The sequence below is a fragment of the Thunnus albacares genome, chromosome 9, assembly GCF_914725855.1.
Source record: "Thunnus albacares chromosome 9, fThuAlb1.1, whole genome shotgun sequence".
Classification (NCBI taxonomy): domain Eukaryota; kingdom Metazoa; phylum Chordata; class Actinopteri; order Scombriformes; family Scombridae; genus Thunnus; species Thunnus albacares.
This window is the reverse complement of record NC_058114.1, coordinates 26,800,971-26,828,966: the sequence shown is the minus strand read 5'-3', so window position 1 is coordinate 26,828,966 and position 27,996 is coordinate 26,800,971. Positions and strand designations below refer to the sequence as shown.

The 27,996-nt window shown below is 39.1% G+C and overlaps 3 protein-coding genes and 1 long non-coding RNA gene across 11 annotated transcripts; 1 reads left to right on the top strand and 3 right to left on the bottom strand.

Annotated features, from left to right (window-relative positions):
* Positions 1-4: 4 nt before the first annotated feature.
* LOC122988753 lies at positions 5-5,261 on the bottom strand. 2 transcript variants are annotated; one of them, XR_006404875.1, is made up of 3 exons: positions 2,308-5,261; positions 240-1,227; positions 5-90 (listed from the first exon to the last, which is right to left on the bottom strand). It is a non-coding gene; the product is annotated as an uncharacterized LOC122988753 (long non-coding RNA). The 2 variants fall into 2 exon arrangements; XR_006404874.1 differs by lacking the exon at positions 5-90 and having other exon boundaries at positions 467-1,227; positions 2,308-2,399; positions 4,915-5,261.
* Positions 5,247-11,660, top strand: dcun1d4 (DCN1, defective in cullin neddylation 1, domain containing 4 (S. cerevisiae)). 6 transcript variants are annotated; one of them, XM_044361340.1, is made up of 11 exons: positions 5,247-5,344; positions 6,667-6,737; positions 6,858-6,897; positions 7,086-7,173; positions 7,455-7,543; positions 7,689-7,759; positions 8,191-8,282; positions 8,451-8,559; positions 9,060-9,164; positions 9,324-9,426; positions 9,522-11,660. In XM_044361340.1, the coding sequence occupies exons 1-11, from the start codon at positions 5,326-5,328 to the stop codon at positions 9,575-9,577; spliced, it is 843 nt and encodes a 280-aa protein (XP_044217275.1). In that variant the 5' UTR covers positions 5,247-5,325; the 3' UTR covers positions 9,578-11,660. The 6 variants fall into 6 exon arrangements, with proteins under 6 accessions (XP_044217275.1, XP_044217271.1, XP_044217272.1 ...); XM_044361337.1 differs by lacking the exon at positions 5,247-5,344 and adding an exon at positions 5,358-6,338; XM_044361338.1 differs by lacking the exon at positions 5,247-5,344 and adding an exon at positions 5,358-6,411.
* Positions 11,058-22,572, bottom strand: LOC122988751. 2 transcript variants are annotated; one of them, XM_044361332.1, is made up of 5 exons: positions 22,437-22,572; positions 21,719-22,162; positions 19,249-19,418; positions 18,638-18,971; positions 11,058-18,405 (listed from the first exon to the last, which is right to left on the bottom strand). In XM_044361332.1, the coding sequence occupies exons 2-5, from the start codon at positions 22,149-22,151 to the stop codon at positions 12,092-12,094; spliced, it is 7,251 nt and encodes a 2,416-aa protein (XP_044217267.1). In that variant the 5' UTR covers positions 22,152-22,162; positions 22,437-22,572; the 3' UTR covers positions 11,058-12,091. The 2 variants fall into 2 exon arrangements, with proteins under 2 accessions (XP_044217267.1, XP_044217268.1); XM_044361333.1 differs by having other exon boundaries at positions 21,719-22,157.
* A 258-nt stretch (positions 22,573-22,830) lies between these two features.
* sgcb (sarcoglycan, beta (dystrophin-associated glycoprotein)) lies at positions 22,831-27,000 on the bottom strand. The gene is made up of 6 exons (XM_044362313.1): positions 26,946-27,000; positions 25,926-26,135; positions 25,616-25,801; positions 25,306-25,497; positions 24,337-24,468; positions 22,831-24,161 (listed from the first exon to the last, which is right to left on the bottom strand). Exons 1-6 carry the CDS (start codon positions 26,958-26,960, stop codon positions 23,961-23,963), a joined length of 936 nt encoding a protein of 311 aa, XP_044218248.1. The 5' UTR covers positions 26,961-27,000; the 3' UTR covers positions 22,831-23,960.
* Positions 27,001-27,996: the final 996 nt, after the last annotated feature.

Genomic DNA, 27,996 nt, shown 5'->3' with positions numbered 1-27,996 from the left:
TGTTATACTGTCTGTCTTGCTTTGTCTTTCGTGTAAGAATCATGTGTAGTGCATCTTCATGTTTTGGTGACCCGAAGACAATTTTCCATCCTGGTGGACAATAAAGATATACGTATGGGTAGTTGACAAATATGCAGTAAAAATGCTTTTTTTGTAAAACACCATTTTTGAAGAAAAAAAATACATATATTTACGTAGTGTGAAATCTAATATTTGAGAAAATATAAAGGGTCACTAACTTTGTCAATTCTTTCAGTTTTTTTCCCCACTGAACTGCACTGTAAATGTGTCCGATGGTGTGACCAAAAAAAAGAAAAAAAAAATCTTAAATAATATACAAATAGCATGAGAGAGATTAATCTTCACTGTTAGACACTTATTTTTCATATAGTGTTATTTATTTAATATGAAATTATTAATAACACAATTTTTTTCCATTACTTGTTGGACTTTTTCAATAAATACAAGTCAAACTTTGTTGTCATCCTTTCAAAACTGTTGAAAATGATGTACCAATGTAAGATGACTCATGATTATATCTCTCCTACTGCAACACTCAACTGTTTTTTTTAAAGATATTTTGAGATAAAAACAAAGTTTTGGTTCTTTTTGATGTGTCACATTGAAGGACAGAAATGGTAGATATGCATTAAAGAGAAAGTGAGAGGAATTACATTAAAGTCTTTTTTATTCAACTTTTGATTTGTTAAAGAAGAAAGAAAGTTGAATTTTGATGCAAACAACATCAACCATGTTTTTTTTTAACAAAACAAAACAAAAAAATAAATAAAAATAATTTTCATCAACAAAATGAACTGTGACTCCTTGACAGAGCAAATGTTTTGGGACATAAACACCAAAAAATCTTTCCTAATCATGTAATTTGTGTTAAAGAAGAAAGAACATTTAATTTTGATACAAACAATATGTTTTTAAAAAACAGAACATCATTTTTCATCAACAATGGTGCAAATACATTTAAGACTTGAACACCAAAAAATCTGTCTGGACTTAATTCATGTATGTATTTAATTTCAGTTTGGTAGTTCAGCCACTGCCTCCTCTGCTAAGTTTTTTGGAGAGTGTGGGGTCGTGTTTAGAGTAGCACTGAGTGCCTTTTCTCTTTTTTGATTCTTTCCACTTTTTGCAGTTCATTGTACTTCCTGTTTGGCAGCAAGTTGATATTGAAGGTTTCCACTCTCCCCTCAGCCTTCTTTTCTTTGATACCTGTTTGAAAAAATCATAAACAATACATTACAATCCAAGTAAAAAAAAAAAAATTAAAAAATCAAATATTGACATAGCTTCCCCCAGAAAAATGGGAGACATGACTATAGTCATTTCTGTCAGTGACTATAACTCATTGCAAACATACTTATGTGTTCCAGTGTGATAACCCTACAGTTATAAGCACTCAAATATTCATGTATTATAAAAAAAAAATAAATTAAAAAAAAAATCATAACTCATTATAAAATGATTAGCTCATTATCCACCAACGTTACTAACTTGAATGTAGTGTAAGCCATACCTAGTACTTTCAACAACGTGTTGTCATTCAGTCACCTCAGTATCTTATCGAAACTCTTCTGGAGTCTCACTGCTGCACCGCACAGATAAATATGATTGATACTGAAACTATATTCATTAAGATATGTGGTAATTTTTTTAAAGCATGTAATGGCTGCATTTTTCAAGGCAACATTTCAATTCTATTTACTTTCTGTCATTCTCGTGGATCTCTGTTAATTTTTCTCTATACTGCCATGTCCTCTCTCTCTCCCTCTCATTTCTCTCCCTCAATTCTGCCTCAAAAAAGACTGAAGTATCACATTTTATACTTATTTTCATGAAACTTCATAACAGTACAAATTTTCTGCAAAACAGCTGAAAATATTTTAAGTAATGTAAGTGTTGCCTTTAAAAACACTGAAAATGGTCAAAAAAAGTATAAAAAGGAGTTAAATCTTATTTATTTAAAATGCTTCTTAAAAAGACCTTTTCCTCTCGTGTGTCTGTCATGTATGTCCTCCATTGTGACAGTACAAGTGTCAGTAAAAGTCTGTCACATCACAGGAAGTCTCAGCCTTTTGTGTCAGTTAATGACCTTTCTGTTCCTAGCTAACCTGTCATTAGCAGTTAGCGAGACACATTTGCATAATTTCCCATAGTTAAGTAGTTTAACATACATTTTTTAATTTAAAAATATAATTTACAAGTGTCACATCAAAGGATAACAAAACTTAACAGTTTTATAGTGGTTTGAAAAAAGTTAAATATTTGAACAATTCTGAGACAAAAACTTACCATCATGTGCACATGTCATAGGTTTCACAGGGGGCTTCAGTAGTGACCTTGAATGGGGTCCTTCAACTGAATAAAGTTGTCTGTGGAATTGCCTGATTTAAAATCAGGATATGGTGTCACACCAGAGGACATGGTTTTCAGGACTCAGGACTCAGCCATCATTAATGTTATTAATTGCACCTATCCTTTTCCTGCTTTATCATGTCTGCCATGAAAACAGTCAGTTTGCTGACCTCTGTTCGATCTCTACATATTAGCACTTGCTGAAATGATTCAAAGCAACATCCTTTATGACACGACACTCAGATCCACGTAGCTGTAGGGAATGACTACAGTCCCATGCAATTGCTAAACTAGTACATTGAGTAAATGAAAAGGTCTGCCACATGTTTTGCCAAAGGAAAAAGATTTAAAGTAAGTTCTCACTGTGAATTCAACAGTTTTAAAATATATCTCATTAAAATCTATCAGTTGGTATTGAAGAATTTATGACTATACATCAGTCTTGACGGTGTCATTCAGGACCCTTCAAAAAAGCAGTCAGACTGCTCATTCAGAGCACTGGTGCTAGAGTTTTTACTACGACAGAAATGCTGAGCACAATACTCCAGTTCTCAGATCACTGTCCTGACTACCTGTGTCAAAGGATTGATTCTAAAATACTTTTGTGGTTTATAAAGGTCCAAATAAATCTCTTATGTGCCTCTTCTAGGTAGATAAATTGTCTGTTTGACTTTTATGTTCTTTCTGTACTGAAGAAGCAAACATGAAGAGAGAGAGAATGATTGTAATTATTAAATAAACTGTACTGGCGGTAACATTTCCATAATGCATGTTCTAAAATGTGTATGTTGGTTCACTGATTCTTTGAAATGGCCTGATTTGCTCATTGGTAATCAATGGTCACCTTTTCTGTTTTCTGTTGTTTTGCGAAAGTATACTGCAACTAATTATTAAACCAAGTGATTTTGGACTGTCTATCCCTTTGTTGCATTCCCTGTTGGACTTTATACTCTCACAGATAAAACTGGAAATACATTACATTATAATTGAAAGGACAGTAGCTCCCTCTAGGGGCAATTTTGTGCATGTCCTGAGTCAATATATCAACAATGTCACACAATGAAGTACAGTGTATCCGAACAGATACTTTCAAAACATTAAATGCAGTATTTATTACATTTAAGAAATAGAAAAGCTGCAACTGATCCGTGCTGAAAGTCCCTCAGTGTTTACAATGAGGCTGAAAATGAAAAGGAATACATAAACAGTGCATTCAGGATATTTTAACATGAGCGTGTCAATGTGCAAAAGTCACTAGACGACAAACTACACTGGAAATAGGAATGCGCACATCAACAAGGTTATTATAGGTTGACGGGCAATGATTGGAGTAGTTTATTTCCACTGAAAAAGGGCAATAATATCAAAGCAAACAGATTTCCTAATAGTTGCACAGATGTACGGTCTTGCACAAAGACATTTCAACAGAACTACCCAGGTTCTTCAGTCAAGGAGCAGCATTAATTTCACTACTGACTATTCATTGAAGATCTCATATCAAACTGTTCTTGTTTTCTTTTATAGTGAAGCACAAATTTGGAAGAATTGCCTCGCACAGTAAAACCATCATCCGGTGCGGTAAACACAAAGTCCTAAGGAGGAGTAGTGGCAGTCTTTTCATAGACAAAGCATGACAACTGTGTTTGGGTCAGCCAACCTGCATAAATTTGAACTGAACTAATAAAGGAAAAAAATGACCATGACCTCATTACACACCATACATAAATAACGGCAATTATGCAGCTGGTTTTCAGAAACAATACAAGTATATCATATTTAATGAGATGATAGTATGTTTTGTGAGGAAAATTGTAATCCGCAACATACCAGTAATTGTCAGATAAATGTAGTGAAGTAGAAAGTACAATCCCTCTGAAATGTAGTGGAGTATAAGTATAAAGTAGCATTAATTGGAAATATCAAGTGAAGTACTTGTACTTGTTGTCAGTATTACTGCTAGTGGTATTGCCACTGCATTAGCTCTTTGATGCCATTAGCTTGCACATGAGCTCTACTCCTGTGGGCACCAACAGGTGTAGTAGATCCTATTAATCATAAACCTGGGAGAAACCTGGCAGACTGTTATGGTCTTGCTACTGAACAGTCCCTCCAATGGTCTGCCAGCACATGCATGCAGGTTGCTCAGCCCCATTTTAACATGAATGTACTAAAAAATGGTGGCATCCAGGTGGTCTTTTCTATAGGCTGGTCAAGTTGTGTCACCTCAAAAATTCAGTAGGCCTATTATTCTGAAGAAGTGGAGCAGTTAGTATAAAGAGGCCATATCATTAACCTTAACGTTACTGATATTAAAAACACTTCGGGGTTGAGTGTATCTGTTCGTTTTGGTTCACAACTAGGACTTTCCGTCACCTGACAAGCAGTGCTCCACCATGCTACATTTGACAGAGTAACTGAGGCATTATTTGTGTTGCAAGACCTCTGCAAACACTCCGGCGCGTACAGAGAAGATAAGCGCTGACGGCTGTGGCAGTAAAGTCTTCGCATGACAACACCATCGTAAAAATGAGAACAAGCACAAACCTCGACCCGGGTGGTTGACATTAAACGAACCCAAACAGCAGCCTCCCACCCACCAGGAGGTCGACTTATGACTCAATTGACCAATCAGTTTCCATCGTGGGCAGGTTTTCAAGCTTGCACGAGGAAATTCTGGTGATTGACGTCCTTATAAAAACCTCGACACCAATGAATCGCAGAGGTAGGACAGCCTGTTTGGGAACTCTGACTAATCACATTTGTGCACGGGAGGGGTCTATTTCTTTTTGTGCCTTGTCGTGACATGACAGCCTGAAGAGCCGATCGACGGCGAGCGAAGGCGGAGCCCAAACAGACTCACGTCCAATCATTGTCCGCGGGCGTGGTTTACGCGCACAGGGCCCGCCTATTGGCCGGTCTGCGGACTTCCCACAGACAGTTGTATGTTTCATAAAAATGCACTCTGATGCGGCAAGTAAGTAGTAACGTTACACGGGCTTTTTCTCGGTCAAATTACGACCGTTCACGGATGATGCCGGACAGAAGCAGGTGGACGCGTTGTGATAGCACGTCTCCTTACACCCCGTGGCTCTGTAGGATTTGATGAGGACGCATGAATTCCGTGCTATTTGCTGGTCTCTTTGTATTTGCCAGTGCTGTCTTTAGCGACAACAAAGGAAGGATAGCTAGTGAAATTTCAGTTGCATTGGACATACAGGAGGCTACTTTTGACACGGCAGTATTCCTGAAGTTATTTTTTTGTGTAGCATTAGCGGTGCTTAGTTGAATGCAGCCGACATTAGTTAAATTCAGAAGGTTTTCGATGGTAATCTGGGTGCGTTGTGATCTTTATAGTCATCGTTACTGAGGATGCACTATGCGTTTCTACTCAAACTTGGGATCAACGCAATGCCTTTGTAAATCGGTCAATTTTCTGGTCAACTGCGGACTATTACAGAGAATGAAAATTGTGACGCAGTTTGTGTAAAACATCTTTCTTTGGCTGCTGCAGCAGTGCTGTCGGGCTCTGCGGCACCTACATCAGCTGCTGCAAAACGTCTGCGCAATGCTTATGTGCAAGTAGGCATATAATGTTAGATTTTTTTTTAAAAAGGCAATGTAAAATGCATTCAGTCAGTTGGGGTAAATGTTGGGGGGTAGAGGGGTCTGAGAGGAATAGTTGTTTTGTTGAGGCTTGGGAATTGTAGTTCATTATCCCAACCACAGCTGACGTTTCAATGGCCCCTTGGAAGGAAATGGACTACAACGCCCATACGCCCAACTCTCTAGATACTTTGTAAACTCTGTGCAAGTTGCGCGTCTGCACTGCTATTTTAGGTATGCAGCTAGTGCTATCTGCTCGACAGTGTGTTGGTTTGTCTGGTTTTGGCCTCTGGAAATAAATTAATAGCAACGACATTTGATGACAGCTTTTGAACGCGAAGGCATAGATGACATTTGACGACAAGGTAGCATGCACGATCCAGTATTTTCGAGTTTGCATGTCTGTCGAGGAATGCTGAGAGTCACTCCCTCATTCGTGTGAGATATTTTTCTGTCGTTTTCCAAAACATAACTGGAAATCACACGAAAGTGATCACAGCACTGTAGAGTTTATATTTTCTTTTACGGAGAAACTTGCAGTTCCAATCACAGGTTCTTGTTGGCGATATAATGATGTCACCTTCTTGTACCCTTGTACTTACACCCGGCTTATAAGTTTGACTAGCAGCAGAAGGTTGTGTGTTAAGCTTTAGGTTGAATCTTTGATGCAATTTTTATTTTTTGTGGAAATAGATTTTCAGCTGAATTCCCACTTGACTACACTGGCCAGCATCCATAAGATCCACCACACCTTGCACAGGCTGGTAAATACATATTGGCAGCTTGTGTGTTTTATTAGTTTTGTGTGTGTTTGTGTGAATGTGCAGAGTGTACACATCTGTCTTGGTCACAAACGTGGTGTTTCTATGTATCTGTGTTGACAGAACCTGACAGAAGACGTTGGACAGGATAGCCACCCCTCAGGTAATAATACAACTGGTTTTTGTGTCTTTAGAGGGCAACTTAAAACACTGCTACTACTGTAGAACAGTCATGTTTAAAACTACCACCAAGACTCGGTGTCTTTTCACAGTTTAAAAAAGCCAAAACCATCAACTATGAATTGTTTATAATTCCTTGCTTTTCAATCTGTCTTCCACTTCCTTCCCCAGCTTGTTGCTCTAGAGCCATGCCTCCTAGGAAAAAGAGGAGACCCTCCGCTGGAGATGACATGTCAGCCAAGAAAAGTCGCCAGGACAGGTGTGACCCTTTTTGTGAAAGATTTTTAAAAATGATCACTTCAGTGGCATAGCTATGGCTCATTGTCTTTTTCAGTTATGCAGGAGGACTTAAATGTTGACATTTGTTTTTTGTTTTGTTTTTTTTTTGTTTTAAAAAAGGATATGTGAATACATGTTCTAGAAAGACTTTTATGAAATAAGGAAACTGTGATCTAAAATCACATTGACTAGTTTTGAAATTCGTCTGTGTTTGCGATGATGCTGCTGAGCTGGTGACTAAAACTTTCTTTTCCTCTGCAGTGTTTTCAGAAAACATGAAACGCCACAGATCCGCGAGGAGGAGACATTTTCCAGCAAACGATGCTTGGAGTGGTTCTATGAATATGCAGGTGAGACATTACGTCTAGTGTCGGAAATCACACTGCTCACAACAAGCTTTATTCCCATTCAACCACTGATCGGTCCTGTAGGTTTTTTAGCCCCACACGTTACATTGATGCTACATGTGGCTTCACACTTGTCTGTCTAAAATAGGCTGTGATGACGTGGTGGGTCCAGAGGGCATGGAGAAGTTCTGTGAGGACATTGGAGTGGAACCAGAGAATGTAGGCGGCTGTTTTTTTTTTTGTTTTTGTGTTTTTGAATATTAAGACAGGTCTGATTGCAACTGTATGGTCTCAGTTTGCTTGAGACTGTATGGTCTCAGTTTGCTTGATTCATCACTTCATTATGTGACTGTTGATATTTTCTGGCTGCTGGTCAGACTATACAAGCAGCTATAAGACACTATGTTACCTGTGGTAACGTGAGGGCCTTTTTTTTTTTTTCTAAAATGTAAAGTTATAATTAATAACATAATTGTTAGCAGCTCTAGTTTAAATTAGTTAGGTACACTCATCTTTTGTTTCAAAGGTTGTTGAAGTCAGTTTTTTCTATATTTGATATTTAACAGACATGTCAGTTCAGCTGATAATATGAATGACGCACCTTCTATTTAAGGATATCTGTAGCTATAAAGATTGTTGTTTGTGCCCAGGTGGTGATGCTGGTGCTTGCTTGGAAGCTGGACGCCCAGAGTATGGGATATTTCACTCTCCAGGAGTGGCTGAGAGGCATGGGCTCACTGCAGTACGTCAGTTACCTACTTTTTTTTGTCTTTAAGCACATTGTTCTCAACATGTTCCCTTGCTGTGTTTTCTATGTCTCGGGTCATGTTTTTCAAGCATGCCCTTCATTCTCAGTAGAGAAGGTGGTAAATTACAAAGCATGTCTAAGACACTTTTCTGCTGTTGTCAGGTGCGACTCCACAGAGAGGCTGAGGAACTCGCTCGACTACCTGAGATCTGTCCTAAACGACAGCACCAGTTTTAAGCTCATTTACAGATACGCCTTTGATTTTGCTCGGGTGAGTCAAGCCAAGTTTTGTCTGCAAAGATGCCTCACACAGTGCTCCCAAAACAAATTCATTCACATTCAGTTCAGTAGTAATGCAAACATACTTGTTTGCTAAGTATGTCTGATTGAAATTCATGTAAGGTCAAGCCAGCACTCAGACCAACCTTGATGTTTTGATAAGGTTGAGATCATTTTACAGTTTGACTTGGAGAGTGAAAGCACTTATCAAGTTTGTAGTCCATTTACATAGCTTGACTTTTCACACATGTAGACATTAAACCACAATTTAAATAATGTCTCTGCATTAGCAAATGAAAATACTAATAGTGAGTAAAAACAAGGTGCAGCGCTGATAACAATGTTTTATTTCCGATGGGTTAAGGAATTGAGCCTTTTTTGTGTATTAGGCAAATGTTGCTGATTATGATGTTATTAGGCTATCCCTCTTTTTAAAATGTGGTTGACATTTTGCATCGATTTCACAAAGCCCTGGGTGTTTTGATTGGACAGGAAAAGGATCAGAGGAGTTTGGACTTGAACACAGCCAAGTGTATGCTGGGGCTTCTTTTGGGAAAGACGTGGCCTCTCTTTCCTGTGTTTAACCAGTTTCTAGAGGTAAGGGCCATCTTCAGATATTGCTTCTACAAAAGTGTGCAAAATCAAAGATGTCTCATACAGAGGTTGAGTATTAGATTGTTTCAATAGCAGTTTTGTAACTAAAGGAAAAGGTTGTGGTGCTGTATTCATGTAAGGCATCCTTGTATTATTCCTCAGCAATCCAAGTACAAAGTCATCAACAAAGACCAATGGTGCAATGTTTTAGAGTTCAGCAGGACAATCAACCTGGACCTCAGTAACTATGATGAGGATGGTGCCTGTGAGTGAACATTTAACTACACATAAATGTGATGACAGAGGTTCACAAATTACAGTGTTTTACAATGTTATCTTCTGTCTTGTCCTTTTTATCAGGGCCAGTTTTGTTGGACGAGTTTGTGGAATGGTACAAGGAAAGACAGATGTCATAGCTGCAGAAGCAAAATGGAAAATGGAAAAAAAAAATACAACTGTGACAACAACGGCTATGAGAATCAACAACCAATAAGTAAACAATACAAAAATGGTGAGACAGTGACAGGGGGTGCTTCCCGGTAAAGGAGGGGTTCGGGCTGTGGGTGGGCTAGGGTGGGGGCGCTGGGTTTGCTGCCTGGGTGCGTGCTGCCCAGAGCGTGGAGGCGGAGGGCTGTCATTGTGGAGTTATGTTCCCTACCGAAGTTGCATAGTGGGCTAGCTTGCAGCAATCCCCAGTGGCATTGCTCTCTCTCACTGTGACATGTCATATTGCTGTCTGTGTTAGGATAACATGGTATCATACATGGATGATGAAAGCAAAATGGTATTGTGTGGGAGAACCACTCCTCACCCCTTGTCTTCAGCACAGAGAAACCAACGGAAGTGACCATTCATGCGTTGTGTCTGAGTCTTAAACAGGGTCACTTTGACCTGGGCACATTTAAATATTATATATCTGTGCAATGAACTTGAACTTGAGCTTTTCTGGACAGATGGCACTAATATAGTTTGTCATATTTTGAGTTAGATAGGAGTTCTTCAAGAAGCACACTGTGTCAAATGGTTGATTGCAGGTTTCCGGTGCCTGTGCTGTTTGTTTTTTTGTTTGTTAATTTGTGCCAGTGATTTTTTTTTTTTTTTTTCCCTCCAGTTTTTGTTCCCTCCTGCTGTTTTGCTCCAGCTAATGCTAACAGTTTGCTAAACCCCTGCAAAGGCTTTAGACCTCATAACACCAAACAAATCAGCATTGCTGCTTACTAACTCTTATTACAGTACAGCGGTGAGCCACTAGTGCTCTGATTAGCATTTATTGGTCTGATGACCAATTTATGTATCTACGTTGTGTAGGTAAGAGTATTCCTGTGCCTCAAAACATGGAAGTCACTTTGTGTGTGCCACACACATACCAACAAACCCAAATGTATATACACGACATGCTCATGCACACACAGACACTGAGTGGTCAGGGATTATTTCAGGATGAATTCAGACTGTTTGGGCTGTGTTAGAAGATGACATAGAGCTAGTTGGTGTCCATTTTGTCTTGATATGTGGCATCTGTTTTGTCTTCCTTAGTCCACTGATAGTTTCAGGTCTCCTCTTACTAGTAGCATCTCTCCCAACACTGACAGTGTTAATATAACTACAGTGGAAGACCAGTGACCCTCTCAGGACGAGGTCCTTTAGGCTTGAGTAGAAAGCTAGGAAAGCATTGCTTTGCACCACCCATAGGATCTAATCAAAACAATGGACACTGACAGTTTGGAACTGTGTACTGATGCTATGCTGTTCTTTTCGCCTAGTATAATGTTCTTGTAACACATGTATAAATTTTTGTCTTTGGCTGTGGTGTGATGCTGAATTGTCAGAAGATTTAATATTTGCATGCATGCTCCAACAGAGCCTTTTGTGAATGGATGAGATTTTTTGAAAACATTTTTCAAACACGTTTTTGTTTTGTACAGGAATTTGTGCAAGTGTTTTGTGCTTAATTTGATATTCACGATCATGTTATCTTAATTCTGATGAAAATCATGATTGTGTCTATTAAGACCTGGAACACACCTGTAACCTCACGGTGGAACGAGAGTTCCCTCCTGCATTTACCCAATCTTACACATCCTCACACATTCTGTAAAGCTCTAGGAAGCTGCAACCAGTATACAGGTTTTTAATTTATTTATTGGAAGTGCATAACTTGTTTTGCAACTTTTGCACAGTCACATACATCTAGAATACACATTTAAATCAGCTCTCGTTTCATTGAAATCCAATACAGATGAAACTATATGAAAGCCTCTATTGTCATAATACAATGCATAAACCATTAGCATAAAATCTGAGACTAAGGTAGTTGTTGGATTGCTTACCAAATGTTGTGTACAGATAAATGTTTTAGTATTCTCCCATGACAATGCAGGAGGATGAACAGCCTTGTCCCAACTGTATATATGTATGTAAACTCTGTAAGTGTCTATATGTCTGTTTTCACTATAACCTATGTCTATATACTTAAATAAAAGGGTTTATTAACTTACAGTGTTGTATTTGGACTCTTTAGTTAATAGTTGTCCATAACAATATAAGAAGTGTCTTACCACTGGGATTTACATTATTTAGGTTTACTTATTACTACAAATGAAAGCTCTGCATTTTATTGTTCAGAAATATCTTTCATTAAATTTCTCTTAATAAGTGCATTAATAATGTATTTCCCTTAAGATTATATGATTTTAATTCTGATTCACAGAAATAAGGCAAATCTGAAAGATAAACATCTATTTTTCTCCACAACAGTTAATACAATAACAATAAATGATTAGTATTTACATTTCATTTCCAGTTTAATACATATAAAATACAATATAATTAAAAATATTTTTTTATAATTCACTAGCTAATTTAAGATCAAACAACAATGGAAATCATTTGCCTGTTTTGTCAGTGTTTAAGATTCAGTGGCTTCTTTATTAAACCTCAGTAATCTCATATGAGGAATCAAAATAGACTGCCAGGTTTTCTGGCGTAAATGAAGGGTCAGGCTCCTCCATGCTACTCCTCTGTTGCAGATTTGATCTTCTGCTTTCATATTCTTCGTTTGTACTGTTTTGTGGAGACCTCCATGTAAGATCTGCTGCTTCGTCTGGCGGTGGTGTTTCTGGAACAGGAGGTGGAAGCTCTTGGGGTGGATCAATAGCTTCAATGACATGGCTCCTGTAGCGAGGAATATCATACAACAAATCTTCTGCACTTCTCTCATTTACTGAAGTAGAGGAAAGAAGTGCCTCTGGTTTTGTCTGTTTGGCCAGGGGTTTGATGTATTCTTCTGACCTGTGATGGTTAGAACTGATGTCCCCTTGTGGGCCCTGGTCATCACATAGGGGATATGTACCTATATCTAATTTTTCATCTTCTGTGTCCCACTTTTGTCTATCTGATGACATGGCTTTTAGGGCACTGAGGCCTTTCCTTTCCCCTCTGTCCGTGGATACAACCCTCCAAATCTCATTTGTGTTGGTGGATGAGTTGTCAAGCTTGCCAAACACTCTGCTGGATGAAAGAGAAATACTACTGGAACTAAGAGATGAGTATTTATGCATTGATGTTGCATCTACTTTCCCTCTTCCTTGTTTTATTTTATCATCACCTTCACTACTGGTTGAGTTGGAGGAGTCAGGTGGTGGATGTTCTGGCTTTGCAAATGGAGCCTGCTGTGGAGACGATAAGTTTACATCCAGATGCCTCCTTGGACTGGAGATGGAAAGATCAGACAGATGACGGCCAACACCTGTCCACCTTATCTCAGGTGGCAGATCCACATCTGTGGTGTGTCTGAACTGCTCGATCTTTCTCTTAACCGCAGCATGAAATGAACCTCTTTGTGGAGTTACAATTTCAGCCCCAGTATGTCTCTGTCTTGTATGGTCTGTAGTTTGAGCTTTGCCATTGGAGGGGAAAGATTCAGATGGTAGTGATGAAGATTTGATAATTGAGCGCTTATAATTTATTAGTGAGTCATCGTCTGTCTTTCCTGACAGATTTGATGCATGTCTGCTGTATGTCTGTTTTGCAGTATATCCTATCACCTCATTTTCACTGTCGCTGCAGGAAGATGGGGAATTACTTGGCTGTGGTGATGGTGCCTTGATGTTCAGACGCCTCTTAACATGAGGGACACCAAGACTCAGGTCTGGTACACTGTGGTCTTCAGTTGAGGGGAGGCTATAGGCTTTTCTTAATCTATTCTCAATGTCAACTGAGTTGTCAGGGTTGTCATCTTGACCCTTCAAACTGAGAGAAACATTCACTTGTTTGTTTTCAGGGGTTTGTTTTGTTCTACTGTTTTTACTCTTGATCCCACTTTCACTGCTGGAAGAAGAGGGGGAGTCAGGTGGAGATGATAATGGCAGATTTGGTGGTTCATTTGTAGGTGGTGTGATTTCAAGATGCTTTCTGAAGCGAGAAAAACCTAGATTCATCGTGGCCCAACGTGACTGAAGCTCTGGGTTTATCTCTGGTGTTGTGCTGATGTTGTCTCTTGTGGTTTTGTCCCCAAAGTCATCTGTAATAATTGTATATTTCTCTAATTTGATGTTGTGGTCTGTCTTTGGTCTGTGTGAAATGTTTATTGCTGGGGTTTTTGGAGACCTAATGAACTCCTTTTCTTTGGCCTTTGATACAGCATATGCTCCCATGCTTGGTTTAGCTTTGTGGTCGCTGTCCTCATCCTCACTATCATTTGTGGAAGAGTTTGATTTAGATTGCCGAGAGCCTTGAGATGCACCATTGGATAATGAATCAGAAGGTGGTGATGAGGCTTTGATGTCCAAACGCCTCTTGATGCGAGTAATTCTACCAAGATCTACAGCAGGCCACTGTGTTCCTAGATCGTGACTTACAGTTTGAGATTTCTGAAATGATAGTCCTGAAAATTTCCCCACCCCTGGCCTCTCTCTCTCTGTGTGGTCTGTGGTTTCATCCTCACTGTCAGACGAATCAGAAGCTGGTGATGGTGCTTTGATATCTAGACGCCTCTTGATGCGAGTAGTATGCTCAAGATCAAAGGCAGGCCACTGTGTTTCTGGATCACGACTTTCTGCTCGAGTTTCTTCATATGGAAGAGCTGCAATGTTCACCTTTGCTGGTCTCTGTTTCTCTATGTAGCCTGTTGTTTCATCCTCACTGTCACTGCTAGAGGATGAATCAGGACGTGGTGACGGTGTTTTGATATCTAGACGTCTTGTGATGCGTGGAATATGTTCAAGATCAAAGGTAGGCCACTGTGTTTCTGGATCATGACTCACAGTTTGAGATACTTTGATTGGAGGCCTTACCATGTATGTCTCCCCTTGCTCCTGTTTCTTTATGTGGTTTGTTGTTTCATCCTCACTGTCACTGCTAGAGGATGAATCAGGAGGTGGTGACGGTGCTTTGATATCTAGACGTCTTGTGATGCGTGGAATATGTTCAAGATCAAAGGTAGGCCACTGTGTTTCTGGATCATGACTTTCTGCTTGAGTTTCTTGAAATTGAAGCCCTGCAATGTTCACCTTTGCTGGTCTCTGTTTCTCTATGTAGCCTGTTGTTTCATCCTCACTGTCTCTGCTAGAGGATGAATCAGGACGTGGTGACGGTGTTTTGATATCTAGACGTCTTGTGATGCGTGGAATATGTTCAAGATCAAAGGTAGGCCACTGTGTTTCTGGATCATGACTCACAGTTTGAGATACTTTGATTGGAGGCCTTACCATGTATGTCTCCCCTTGCTCCTGTTTCTTTATGTGGTTTGTTGTTTCATCCTCACTGTCACTGCTAGAGGATGAATCAGGAGGTGGTGACGGTGCTTTGATATCTAGACGTCTTGTGATGCGTGGAATATGTTCAAGATCAAAGGTAGGCCACTGTGTTTCTGGATCATGACTTTCTGCTCGAGTTTCTTCATATGGAAGAGCTGCAATGTTCACCTTTGCTGGTCTCTGTTTCTCTATGTAGCCTGTTGTTTCATCCTCACTGTCACTGCTAGAGGATGAATCAGGAGGTGGCGACAGTGCTTTGATATCTAGACGTCTTGTGATGCGTGGAATATGTTCAAGATCAAAGGTAGGCCACTGTGTTTCTGGATCATGACGTTCTGCTTGAGTTTCTTGAAATTGAAGCCCTGCAATGTTCACCTTTGCTGGTCTCTGTTTCTCTATGTAGCCTGTTGTTTCATCCTCACTGTCACTGCTAGAGGATGAATCAGGAGGTGGTGACGGTGCTTTGATATCTAGACGTCTTGTGATGCGTGGAATATGTTCAAGATCAAGGGTAGGCCACTGTGTTTCTGGATCATGACTCACAGTTTGAGATACTTTGATTGGAGGCCTTACCATGTACATCTCCCCTTGCTCCTGTTTCTTTATGTGGTTTGTTGTTTCATGCTCACTGTCACTACTAGAAGTTGAATCAGAAGTGGGTGATGGTGCTTTGATATCTAGACGCCTCTTGATGCGAGTAGTATGCTCAAGATCAAGGATAGGCCACCATGTTTCTGGATCATGACTTTCTGCTTGAGTTTCTTGAAATGGAAGCCCTGCAATTTTCACCTTTCCTGGTCTTTGCTTCTCTGTGTAGCCTATTGTTTCATCCTCACTGTCACTAGTAGAAGATGAATCAGATGTCGGTGATGGGGCTTTGATATCTAGATGCCTCTTGACGCGAGTAGTATGCTCAAGATCAAGGATAGGCCACCATGTTTCTGAATCATGACTTTCTGCTCGAGTCTCTTGAAATGGAAGAGCTGCAATGTTCACCGTTGCTGGTCTCTGTTTCTCTATGTAGCCTGTATTTTTATCCTCACTTCTAGAGGATGAATCAGGAGGTGGTGATGGTGCTTTGATATCTAGACGTCTTGTGATACGTGGAATATGCTCAAGATCAAGGGTAGGCCACTGTGTTTCTGGCTCATGACTCACAATTTGAGGTACTTTGATTGGAGACCTTGCCATGTATGTCTCCCCTCGGCCCTGTTTCTTTAAGTGGTTTGTTGTTTCATGCTCACTGTCACTACTAGAAGATGAATCAGAAGTGGGTGATGGTGCTTTGATATCTAGATGCCTCTTGATGCGAGTAGTATGCTCAAGATCAAGGATAGGCCACCATGTTTCTGAATCATGACTTTCTGCTTGAGTTTCTTGAAATGGAAGAGCTGCAATGTTCACCTTTGCTGGTCTCTGCTTCTCTAAGTAGCCTATTGTTTCATCCTCACTACTAGAGGATGAATCAGGAGGTGGTGATGGTGCTTTGATATCTAGACGTCTTGTGATGCGTGGAATATGCTCAAGATCAAGGGTAGGCCACTGTGTTTCTGACTCATGGCTCACAGTTGGAGATACATTGATCGGGGGCCTTGCCATGTATGTCTCCCCTTGGCCCTGTTTCTTTATGTGGTTTGTTGTTTCATCCTCACTGTCACTACTAGAAGATGAACCAGAAGTGGGTGATGGTGCTTTGATATCTAGACGCCTCTTGATACGAGTAGTATGCTCAAGATCAAGGATAGGCCACCATGTTTCTGGATCATGACTTTCTGCTTGATTTTCTTGAAATGGAAGCCCCGCAATGTTCACCTTTCCTGGTCTTTGCTTCTCTGTGTAGCCTATTGATTCATCCTCACTGTCACTACTAGAACATGAATCAAAAGTGGGTGATGATGCTTTGATATCTAGACGTCTGTTGATACGCATAGTATGCTCAAGATTAACTGTAGGCCACTCTGTTTCTGGGTCCTGACTTACAGTTTGAGATACTTTAATTGGAAGCCTTTCCATATGCATCTCTTGCTCGTGTTTCTCTATATGGTTTGTTGTTTCATCCTCACTGTCACTGCTAGAAGATGAATCAGCAGGTGGCGATGGTGCTTTGATATCCAAACGCTTCTTGATTTTTAAGTCATGTCTGTAATCACCATGATTAATTCCTAATGAGGGCCTGACTGGGTCTATATTGTGGATCTGCTGCTCAAAACAGACGTCAGGTTCAGTGTAGTTCCTTACTATATCCTCCTCTTCTTCTTGGTCTGAGTTCACAGTGTAATGTGAAGGCTCGTCCTCACTGACATATGAGCTGGAGCTGGACATATCACCCCCCCTTCGCTTATCTGATGTGGGTGCCACAATCAATTTTGAATGATTAAATGAACCAAACATGCTGCTGGACCGTGCAGATGTACTTCGAACAGAATCACTAAATTCAAATGGTTCTCCATCCTCCTGCCACAGTGCAAGGTCTTCTAGGTTGTGGGTATTTGTATGTGGTAACCGATCTACAAAGCGCTCAGAGGAAAATTCATGAATTTCACTTGTGCCCTCTATGGCACATTGTGGCACATCTACTTTTCTTGCCGTTGAGAAATCAACACTCTGCTGAACAGAGTCCTCTACTAGCTGAGGAGACTTGGGTAATGTGTGGTGTCCCTGGGTCATTTGGTCCTCTTTTAATTCCTTGTCAGATAGTGAAGTATCTGAGTGTGAAGACAGGCTTCTTCTCTTCTCTAGCACAACACGATCTGGGATGTCTTCAACCTCCATGTTGTGTGTGTGGTCTCTAACATCTCTCTGGTTATCTTCTGGACTATTCTGTCGTAAGCTGTTTTCACTTCCTGAATCATCAGCTGTGTGCTTATCCTTCTCAGCCTCAGCTGCTTTACATTTGATTACTGGACGACTATAGATGCTTTCCTGCCCCTCATTGGCCACGGCATCATAATATTGCACATTTATCTCCTCTCTAAAGTCTACAGTGCTAAATGTGACCCTCCTTTCACTGTATGTTCTTGTCCCTTCCAGTTCCTCAATATTGGCATAGGCCTCATTGTCATATTGACTTTGTTCTACAGATGAGACAGAGTGGGTTTCAGAGGAGCTCTTGTTGGTGACCCTTCTGCAGAGAACATCAAAAAGAGGTCTTGCTAGGACCCCAAGGATAAAGGCTATCAGAAATGTGATGAAAACAGAAAGACACACAGCTAAAACAAAGTCAGACTGTGTTCTCTGATTCCCTTCCTGACCCATTCTATTTGAGGTGCCTTGTGCCATTATTTGTTGGCTGGTTCTGGATAAACTTCTAGTTTTTCTTCTTGTTCCTCCTATCCTACTAATGTGGAGGTTAAAAACAGAAATAACTTCATGTTCCTCAGACATACACACATAAAGTCCTGTGTCTCCCTCTGTGATGTCCCTGATGAGCAGACCAGCCTGGGGTTGACTCACAGATGCTTGATTATTGGGTGTCCACCACAATGAATCTACAAAAAAGAAGAAAAAAAAGACATCATTGACATGCAGTTGGACTGACGAGCTTTGTTATAGTGTTATAGTGAATGTATTAAGTGTACAGTACCAGTCAAAAGTTTGGACACATCTTCCCATTCCCATTAATGGGAAAGTGTGTCCAAAATTTTGATGTACTGTATGTATTATGCTATTTATAGGTTCTGTAACCTGGAAAAAACAATGTTATAATTTTTTGACTGTTACCTTGCATAGAGCAAGACAGCAGTATCTCGGAGCCACTGTAGACTGTCACATCTTGGTGGAGCTCTGGCCTGCTTTCAGTACTAAAACAGTTAAGGTCATTCTCCTCCAATTGTAGCAGGTCTCTGCCTGAGAGGATAGAGGGGGAAGCACACACTATGCTCCAGGACTGCAGGCTTCTGCTGCTGTCATAGGCCATCCGTCTTCTTAGACTGCGCATGCTGCAGTCACACTGCCACCTGTTCCCACCTAGGCTGACGTCCGCCCCAACGTTACGCAGAGAGAGGTACATCAAAGGATGGAGACTGGTCAGCATGTTGAAGCTCAGATCGAGGACCTTTGAGGGGTGCACAATATGGACATAAAGCAGATGTTGAGACATATAATTTGATTGCAAAAACAATTACAATGTACACCTAATCTACATTATCTTTTATTTAGAGAATACTTCTCTAAAAATGATGAATAAGCTTATGAGGTTATTATAGGAATACTGAATATTGTGTGTATGTTTTCAATAACTTGAATGATGAAGGGACAAGATGAACAGATAGCAGGAAGACAATAAACTGCATTTTAAACATAAACTACTAAACAGCAAAAATCAGTGTTACCCTGAGCTGGGCTAAATCCTGGAACATCTGTGGATGGAGACTCGTGATGAGGTTATGTTGTAGGTGTAGCTCTTTCAGTTGTCGAAGCTTGCTAAGGACCCCTGGTTGTAGAGTTGAGATCCTGTTGAAGGAGAGCTGCAGAACCTGTAAGGACTTCATACCATCCAACCCTGGATAACAGAAAATAAGAGCTAATTAGAGCTCGACAATAACCATGATGGGATGGCTCTTGAAGGGAGCAAGCTATGTACTGTATGTTACAAGTTAATAACAGAGGTTGTCTGTCTCTCGTTTCCTTAGTACTGTAAGATTAAATAGTATAAAAAACAGGCCTCTCTCTCCCTGGACTTCTAGATAGTGAATAGTGTAAAATGTCTTAATCAATGAACATCCCTTTCCTGGAATATGAATCCACATTCTTCTGGCTTATTTTCACTGTGAAAACTCTTACAATATAACTAATTTGGGGCTAAGAATATTTCTGTGGTGCTCATTCTCCCCTGCTGTCTCCTCCTTTTCACTAGCCTGAGACAATCTCACTGAGACTGCTGGGCTGAAGTAAGGCACTGTGGGTCTGTGCTTCATTAGAGAGGCACTGAGGGTTCTGTGAGCTGAATACCAAACAGGAAAGAAGTCTGACTGTCAACACAGCTCTTGCTAAGTAAATGGGCTGTCTACACATGCCTTTAAAAGAACCACAGAGAATGCATTTATCTGAAACATACATATGTTCAACCAAGCAGAAGAAATTCTATGAGATGCAGGAGGGAATGTAAATGTTTCATTGCATGGTTACACCCTCCTTTAAGCAACCGGAAATGTCAATAAAAACTGTGACTGTCTAAAGGCCATACAGTGTCATTATCTGGGTTTAAGGTTTAATCATTTCTAAGTGGAGCAAAGTACTTAAGATAAAGGATATCAATGAGAGTCTTTGTTTATATGTGAAAATGAAAGAACAGTAACAGTAAAAACTGACAAATTAGAAGACCCCCTTTCCTTTTTAAGCAACATTTGGTCAACACTAGCCTGTGAATTGGACCTATCCTTTGGACTCAATGAGATTCCAAGTGGCAATAAAAGGTGTGCATCATGTTGATTTTACAACTTCTCTATCAGATTTACCTCAATCTTTGATAACCCACGCAACATTTTCAAGTTCAATTATTCCCTCCCTGGGAGTCAAGACCCAGTCTTTTCTTTGTTAGTGAGATATTAGATAGTTTTATTTCTTCAGGCCTGGAACATTTATTCAGATAACACAATCTGAAAAGCTCAGAGGTGAAAATTCTGAACTCATAGACTTCTGACACCTGTGACGAAGGCACACAAGAAGACAATCTTTAATTTTAGGGGTGGCAAGCCATGAAACAATGTAGCCTTTTAACATATTGGGTGTGGTGTATAAATCATTATAAGATATAATGCAATATTGTCAATCAGATAAGATTTTACGTAATTCAGTATGATTTCTTACTCATGTCTGCTGTCAATCGTCAGTGTTAGTGGCTAATATTTAAGATTTTGTGATTATATTGTTATTCTATTCTAAAACTTTTCATTCACTTTTCATTGTGGTGAAAACAGTGATGTAAAGTAACTAAGTACATTTACTCAAGTAATGTACTGAAGTACAGTTGTTTTGAGGTACTTTGCTTTGAATATTTCCATTTTAGGGTCACTTCATACTTTTACTCCTCTACTTTTCTGAGAGAAATGTTGAACATCTGAACAGCAATAGTTACTAGTTACTTTTCAGCTTTTTCACATCTTTTCACATACAAAACATATGATCAGTTAATAAAATATAATGCATTGCTGTAGATTAAACTACTTGTCACCAGCTTCAGCATTCAAGTGCTGTTTACATGTAAATGCATCATAATGATCAAATCATATGATCATTAAACGCTGACCATTCTGCCATTCTGCCTAATGAGTGCTTTCACCTTTGATATTTCAAATGCATTTTTTGCTTTTTGTTTTTGTTTTTTGCATTTTTACTCAAATACATTTCTGATTGTAAGACTTCTACTTGTTGTGAAGTATTTTTTACACTGTCTTCCAGCTACTTTTATGTAATTAAATGATCTGAATACTTCCAACACTGGCTGATAAGAACAGTCTAAGTTTGACCAGATGAAAATTCATCATTTATATGAAAATGCCTAAATAAAATATTGTTATGGAGTGCAGTAATGGACACTCTGCTTACATTTACAGAATATATAGATAACAACAGCTGATAAGAAAGTGTTAATTTGAGCATGTGAAGATACTTCAATACCAGAGTGTTCGCCATTGCAAGACATTTATCCCAACCTTCGACAGTACCACCTGACAGTGATAGGTTTAATTAAATATACACATTTTTTAATATCATGCTCACTGGAAGCAATGGTAATTATGCTGGTCATGTGTTATGACATTGTTTTATGTGTGGGTGTATGACCATATTACACTGACTCACCCTCTGGGAGCTGCACTAGCTGATTCCTCTCAACAGATAGCAGCTGCAGGGTGGGGGCCCAAGATACACATCCTCTGTTCCATGGTCTCAAGCGATGTAGACGTCTACCTCTGACATAATGGCTTCGTGGGGCTCTCTCAATACAGAGAGACAGGCGTGTGATACTGTTGTTTCCCAGCCACACATTCCTGAGATTATGATGTGGCCGGTGGAGTGTTACTAAGTCGAGGAGGTTATGAGACAAGTCTAGCTCAGTGACAGAGTCTTGGATGTGTTGAGGTACCAAAGAAAGACCAGAGGAGGAACAGTTCAACAGGGGAGCCCTCTGGCAGGTGCAGGACTCTGGACAGGCAGGTGGGGTAGAGGAGCAGTGGAACCCAGAGGAGACCAGGAGCAGCACAGCAGCCAAGAAAGGCACCTGTGCCACTGCCATCACTACCTATCCTGAGAGTACAGATACATTATGAATGACAGTAAAGAGCTTCACACAAAAACATGAATAAGATCAATTTTTACCATTAGGATTGTTTGTATGAGAGATAGATTTTATGTAATATCTTTGATGAAATTACTAAATCCTATGTTAACAGACCAGAAACTTTTATCATTCTTCATCACATAACAATTCATCAACTAACATAAAACAACATAAAATTAAAATAAGTCCATGATGTACAATAATACAAATAGCTAATTCATTAAAAAACAACAAACTGACCTGTGTATCCACTCTTTGCCCAGCTGAAAGGAAAACTTGTGACTCTCTTTTCACACTGTAGTGCTTTCAGGGTAATAACTTTGGCTGTCTCTGGCTGTTTCCGATCAAAGTCTGAGGTGTATTTTGCTGCGTCTGACTTAACTTACACCCTTCCCAAGATGCCATTCTGTGATTCATTCAATCATTTACATGTCTAGTTAATGTCTTACTGTCATTCTTTTGCTTTTTATGCATTATAGATAACTGCAATCCTGGAGGTTTATGATGAAGCCATGCCCTGGCTGCACATTTTATTAGATAATAAAACATCATAATGAGACACAGTCTTCTTTTATGGTTTTAAATGACCATGTAAACAAACTGAAAACAAATCACAATAGGTTTCACATAGCAGCAGTGTTTAAACATGTTTCTTTATTGAAACAAACATAGCAATGAAATGTTGGACACATTTTCAAATAAAGCCGGTAGCCATTTTTTCTGTTTTCCATTTAGTTGATCAAAAACACTGTTCTCTCACATCAGGCATCAAGCCTCAAATGCTCTGAGAACAGCTACTTCATGACATTTCTCAACATCAGTATGGTTAACAGACAAGATAATCCAAACTTGTCAAATCTTTAATATTATATTGCACAAAATTCAAACCACTCAGTGAAGGCTTAGACCCAAGTTGCTGTTGATTTAAACTTTCCTGACATTCATGAACATCAACATTTAAAGAGATTTGCATTAATCTGTAGCATAACTTAGTGCAAACACACTCGTTCTGTTTTTCCAACATTGTATTACTTCACTGTAAAAAAGCTTTTGCAACAAAATTTAAATATTACATATATATCATGTTATATAACATCCCTTGTAAATCCATCGGCACGTGCATGATTGACAGTCCAAGATGTGCAGAAAGAGACCTACTCTGCTTTAACACTACTGGATGGCTTAAAATATATCTTATGTATTACAGTTTATCCAAAATTCTGTGCATTTTACCTGCAAGTATTATTATCATATAGTGTTTCACACTTGTCAGTACATGTAATAGGGAAAATATCAAACACAGCTGCCAGAAACAATGCACAGCAAATAAAATCTTATACAAACCCTTGACAGGTTTTGTATATAGGTAATACTGGACGGTAAGGCAAAAAATAAATACTGTAGCTTCTAAACACCATCAAAAGTGTGTAAACCACAGTATAATATTAAATACCGGAGTGTTAAATGCTGATATGGTATTATGAACTTTATATTATGTTGGCAAATCTGCAGAACATTAAAAAAAACTTCAGCACTTATAGGTATGTTAATATCTTTGGCCAAGCGGCAATGATCTGTAACACAATTGCTATTTGGCAAACTAAATAAGAAATACAGAATTTGTCAGATGAACTGTAGAGGTATTATGTGCGAGCTATGAAGAATATCATATGATTTGCAATAATACAGTATCAAAATATGTGGTTTATCTGACTTCAGTGGTGACAGATTGTAAGGAGATCCAGCAGATTTCAGTCCAGTTTCCTAGTGAGCTTTTCTACATGGGTTATCTGATGTCTGGCAGCCCATGTTGGGATACTTCACCTGCACACGGAACAGAGTTCCATCTGCACACATGCAGAGCTTGTACCTCTCCAGACCCTCATCAAAATACACATCTCCTGCAGAGTTAGGGATGCGTGTAGCGTTGAACATGACCGATCCATTGAGGACAATGCTGTTCTCCTGCAAAGAGAAAGTCCTTAGCTTTTCATGGCATTCATGCAAAAAAAAACAAGTTAAACTAAAACACAAAAATTTGAAGGTTTTTATACCAAATTGAGAAAACACGCCCTCCTCTGCTCATCTGAGAATGTAGTGTCCCACACTAAACCCAGTGTCACAAATCACACATACTTACAGCCCTGAGCTCGATACCTCCAGCCATTTTGAACTCTACAGTCCGGCCCATGATGTTGACCCCCTCATTACCACGAATGATGGCCTTGCCGTCCCCTTTGATGTTCAGGTCAGATGCTGCACTGCTGGTGATCTAAAATCAAGAAAGAAAATATGAGATTTGCCAAAACTTTAAAAAGCAGTACAGTACATGGAAGCTTTGGATAGTATTACAACTCCATTACCTTTTCCACATAGTGTATATGTGTGTTCTAAACTTTATTTAAATGCCATACCCCATAACTAAAGTGTGAAAGCAAACTTTAAAGATTATTTTTTCCACTTTTATTAAAGATGTATAACTAAAATATTTAATCTATATCCATATTCAGGCTTTTGTTTTGAACTTTGTAGAAGTACCTTTAGTAGTGATTACAGCTTTGAGTCTTCGTGGACCTGTATTAAGCAGCTTTGTACACCTGCCTCTCTTTCAGATCCTCTCAGGCTCTGTCAGATAGGCCAGGGAGCATTGGGGAACTGCCAACCTCTCTCAGTATTAAAATTTCCAATCTAAGCTTTGACTGGGCCCCTAAAGGGCCTGCAGATACTTGTTTGAAGGCTACTATAGAATTGTCTAAGCTGTGTACGTTTTGTCCCTGGGTATCAACACCCTCCCCTTTACACTGATGGAGCTCAATGTGTTCCTGGGGACTTTCAGTGTTTTTGTACTTAATTTGCAAAAACTTTACAAACTGTCAGTTAACTTTATGATAATGACTTATTGTGCATAGAATGATAGTAAAAACTATTTAATCCATTTGAAAGTTGTGTATAACACAACAAAATATGCCAAATGTGGTCTGAATACAACAATACCACCAATTTCTGAAGGGACGATATGCTACTATGTGCCCAGGTTGTGAAACACTGATACAATTCATGATTGGCTCTTTTGTAATAGTAGTCAGAGAGTTATAAGCAACATACACACCCTTTCTGTGGAAGCCTTTTTAACACTGAGGACTTTGACTCCTTTGGGCAAATGAAACTCATGGTTTTCAAAGTCAGTGCTGAAGAATGTGGTCTGTGTACGAGGGTCGGTGAAGGATATGCCAACATCACTGACAACTGAAGTCTTGTCCTTTTCTACACTCAGCTTAGTGGTGCCTTGCTGGAACACGACCTGGAACAACACACATAAAATAAAACAGTTTAAAAAATGTGAATTATCCAAACAATGTGTCACTTACATGTTTTTAAAATGCTCAGTGTCCACTGTAAATGTACTCTGAGATTCTCACTGGGTTGTCGTTGCCAACAAGGACCAAGTCCTGGTCCTTACGACCTCCTACTGTGCTCTTGTGCAGTGGGTGAACAATGCCCATGTCCGCCTTCTGCTTGAAGCGTAGCAGGCCAGTCTCATGGAACTCCATACTGTCACAGCCATTCGGGCCGATACGGATCACCGTCCATATTACCAGTGTGATCTACGGGACGGTAAAGTAAATACAGATTTTAAAAGACCATGATTTACGATTATTGGAATAACACATTGTTATCATTCTTTCTCAGCTAGTATTCTTTGGATGCACAAGTAGATTTAGTACTCACAATAAGGTTAATTAAGGCGAGGAGGAAGAGGAGGACGATGATGCAAACAGCCATGTTTCCCTTCCGTCCTCTCAGCCCTGTCTTATGAAGACGCTCCTCTTCGATGGGTACATAGCCTGCTTTAAAGTTACTGTTGTGTTCTTTGTTGATATTGCGTCTTTCTATAGCCTTTTCTCTCATGGACTTCTTCACTGGCCCATTGGAACTTTCCTGGAATGCAAAACAATCTCTTTACTACATCCGACAAGACTAGTTTTACACTAAGCCATGATACAAATTACTAAAATCCATTCTTTTTGAACAGATTAAATGAATATACACTTCAAAATAACTTTTTACTTAGTTTTATAGGCTTATAAGACCCTCTACATGCACAGACTGGAATTGACCTTTTAAAATCTTATGTCCACCTCCATTCTTGAATACATTCACCTTAAAATCACAGTGTAATTTTACACATAGGGGTCATATACTAGTGGTTTTCTCGCCCAGTTTAGTAAAAATGTCTTTCTCTGTGTAAGAATGTCTCCACCAGTCTTCATTTACTAATCAGAGGCATGACAAACTTTAGGTTTTAGTTTCTTGTTATTTTGAATGTGTGTTGTGCTCTGCGCTGGTATGCATCTCAGTTAAATGCCCCGCGCCTGCCTGTCTGTGGCCATAACTAAAAATAAACTGCACTCATTTTAGCCGCAAAATGGCAATAAACTCGATTTTTTTCATGATCATGCAGCTTATATGATCTTTATATTAGCAAATTACTTCGTTGTCAAAAAGCAGAGCTACTAAAATAACGGCATTTTCATGTCCATATAACGGTACCTATGAGAAATAACGAAGCGGAGGCCAAATTTATTACACTGACATTAAGGGCCGACAAAAAAGCCCTGTACATTTATATAATATATTGTATTATATATCAGGTTACTCGGAAATATAACTATATCATTGCCCTCTTAACAAACACTACCACAAACGGAGAAAATGCAATAATAACAACACAGATTAGGCATAACGGACCTGCTCAGACGCCATGTTGACCCTCCCTCTCCTGCTTGCAGAGTGACGCGGAGCATACCACTTTTCAGAGAAGATAAAAAACGGGTTATTTGTGATTATTGACTTTTCGATACTTAATTATGAATAAAAGATGATTTTAATACAAACTTTGAGAACAGATCTAAAATATTTTTATTTGAACTGAGCTTATTCAAATAAGGGACGTTTCTACGATAATACAAGATGGTACAATCCAAGTCAACAAGCCAATGACAGAAGGATCCCAAAATAGAAAAACATGTCCATTCATATTTTCCATGGACTCTTATCCTAATTCTAAATGGTTGTTTAACAGTAAAGTCTAAAGAGTATTTGATTTTAAAAAGTTACAACAGCTGCTTTATTCTGTAGAAGGGCAATAAATAGCCTGTTTTAGTAAAGTAAGTCTTTTGTGAGTGTTCTGATCAAACTCCTTTGAGGTTTTTTGTACCTCTCCATCACATTTTTCTGTTATTTATATGTATATCAATAAGTATCTTTTGCATTTGTGTAAACAAATAAAAATCGAAATTTCTACTATACAGACTATGGTAAAGCAAAATCTGTGACAACTGACAAAGCAGATAGACAGTGTGTGGATTTAAATTTTGCAGATATTCATGTAGCAAAAAATAATGTTCAATAATAACAATGATAATAATAATAAGAATAATAATAATAATTATTATTATGTTGTTGTTGTTGTTGTTGTCATTGTTGTTATCATTATTATTAGTGGTAGTAGTAGGCTATTAAATATCAGTCAGTCAATCAATCAGTCAAACTTTTGTATAGCACTTTTCATACAGGTTAAGACAATTCAAAGTGCTTCACAGATGACTGACAAACCAATAATAAGACAGAACAAGTATAGACAGTAAACAACTATATAATTCAGCTTCTGATCATTCTTGGTAAATTCCACATCCGCAAATCGAAATGGTCAGTTTGTTGTTGAACTCAAGCAGAATGGCACTTTAATTGAAAATGTGACAAAGCTACAAAGACTTTCAATATTTTTAAGGAAGTACAT

What these genes read in the sequence shown, in the direction of transcription:
- dcun1d4 (XM_044361335.1), top strand. Translation starts at nt 5,399, where the DNA reads ATGATGCCGGACAGAAGCAGGTGGACGCGTTGTGATAGCACGTCTCCT. An exon ending in AAGAAAAGTCGCCAGGACAG is followed by an intron (nt 7,174 to 7,454) that starts GTGTGACCCTTT and finishes TTTCCTCTGCAG; the next exon opens with TGTTTTCAGAAAACATGAAA. An exon ending in GTGGTTCTATGAATATGCAG is followed by an intron (nt 7,544 to 7,688) that starts GTGAGACATTAC and finishes TGTCTAAAATAG; the next exon opens with GCTGTGATGACGTGGTGGGT.
- LOC122988751 (XM_044361332.1), bottom strand. Translation starts at nt 22,151, where the DNA reads ATGGCAGTGGCACAGGTGCCTTTCTTGGCTGCTGTGCTGCTCCTGGTC. An exon ending in GCTAGTGCAGCTCCCAGAGG is followed by an intron (nt 19,419 to 21,718) that starts GTGAGTCAGTGT and finishes TCTGTTATCCAG; the next exon opens with GGTTGGATGGTATGAAGTCC. An exon ending in GCTGTCTTGCTCTATGCAAG is followed by an intron (nt 18,406 to 18,637) that starts GTAACAGTCAAA and finishes TCTTTTTTGTAG; the next exon opens with ATTCATTGTGGTGGACACCC.
- sgcb (XM_044362313.1), bottom strand. An exon ending in TCGCCTTAATTAACCTTATT is followed by an intron (nt 25,802 to 25,925) that starts GTGAGTACTAAA and finishes ACCGTCCCGTAG; the next exon opens with ATCACACTGGTAATATGGAC. An exon ending in GAGGTATCGAGCTCAGGGCT is followed by an intron (nt 24,162 to 24,336) that starts GTAAGTATGTGT and finishes TTCTCTTTGCAG; the next exon opens with GAGAACAGCATTGTCCTCAA.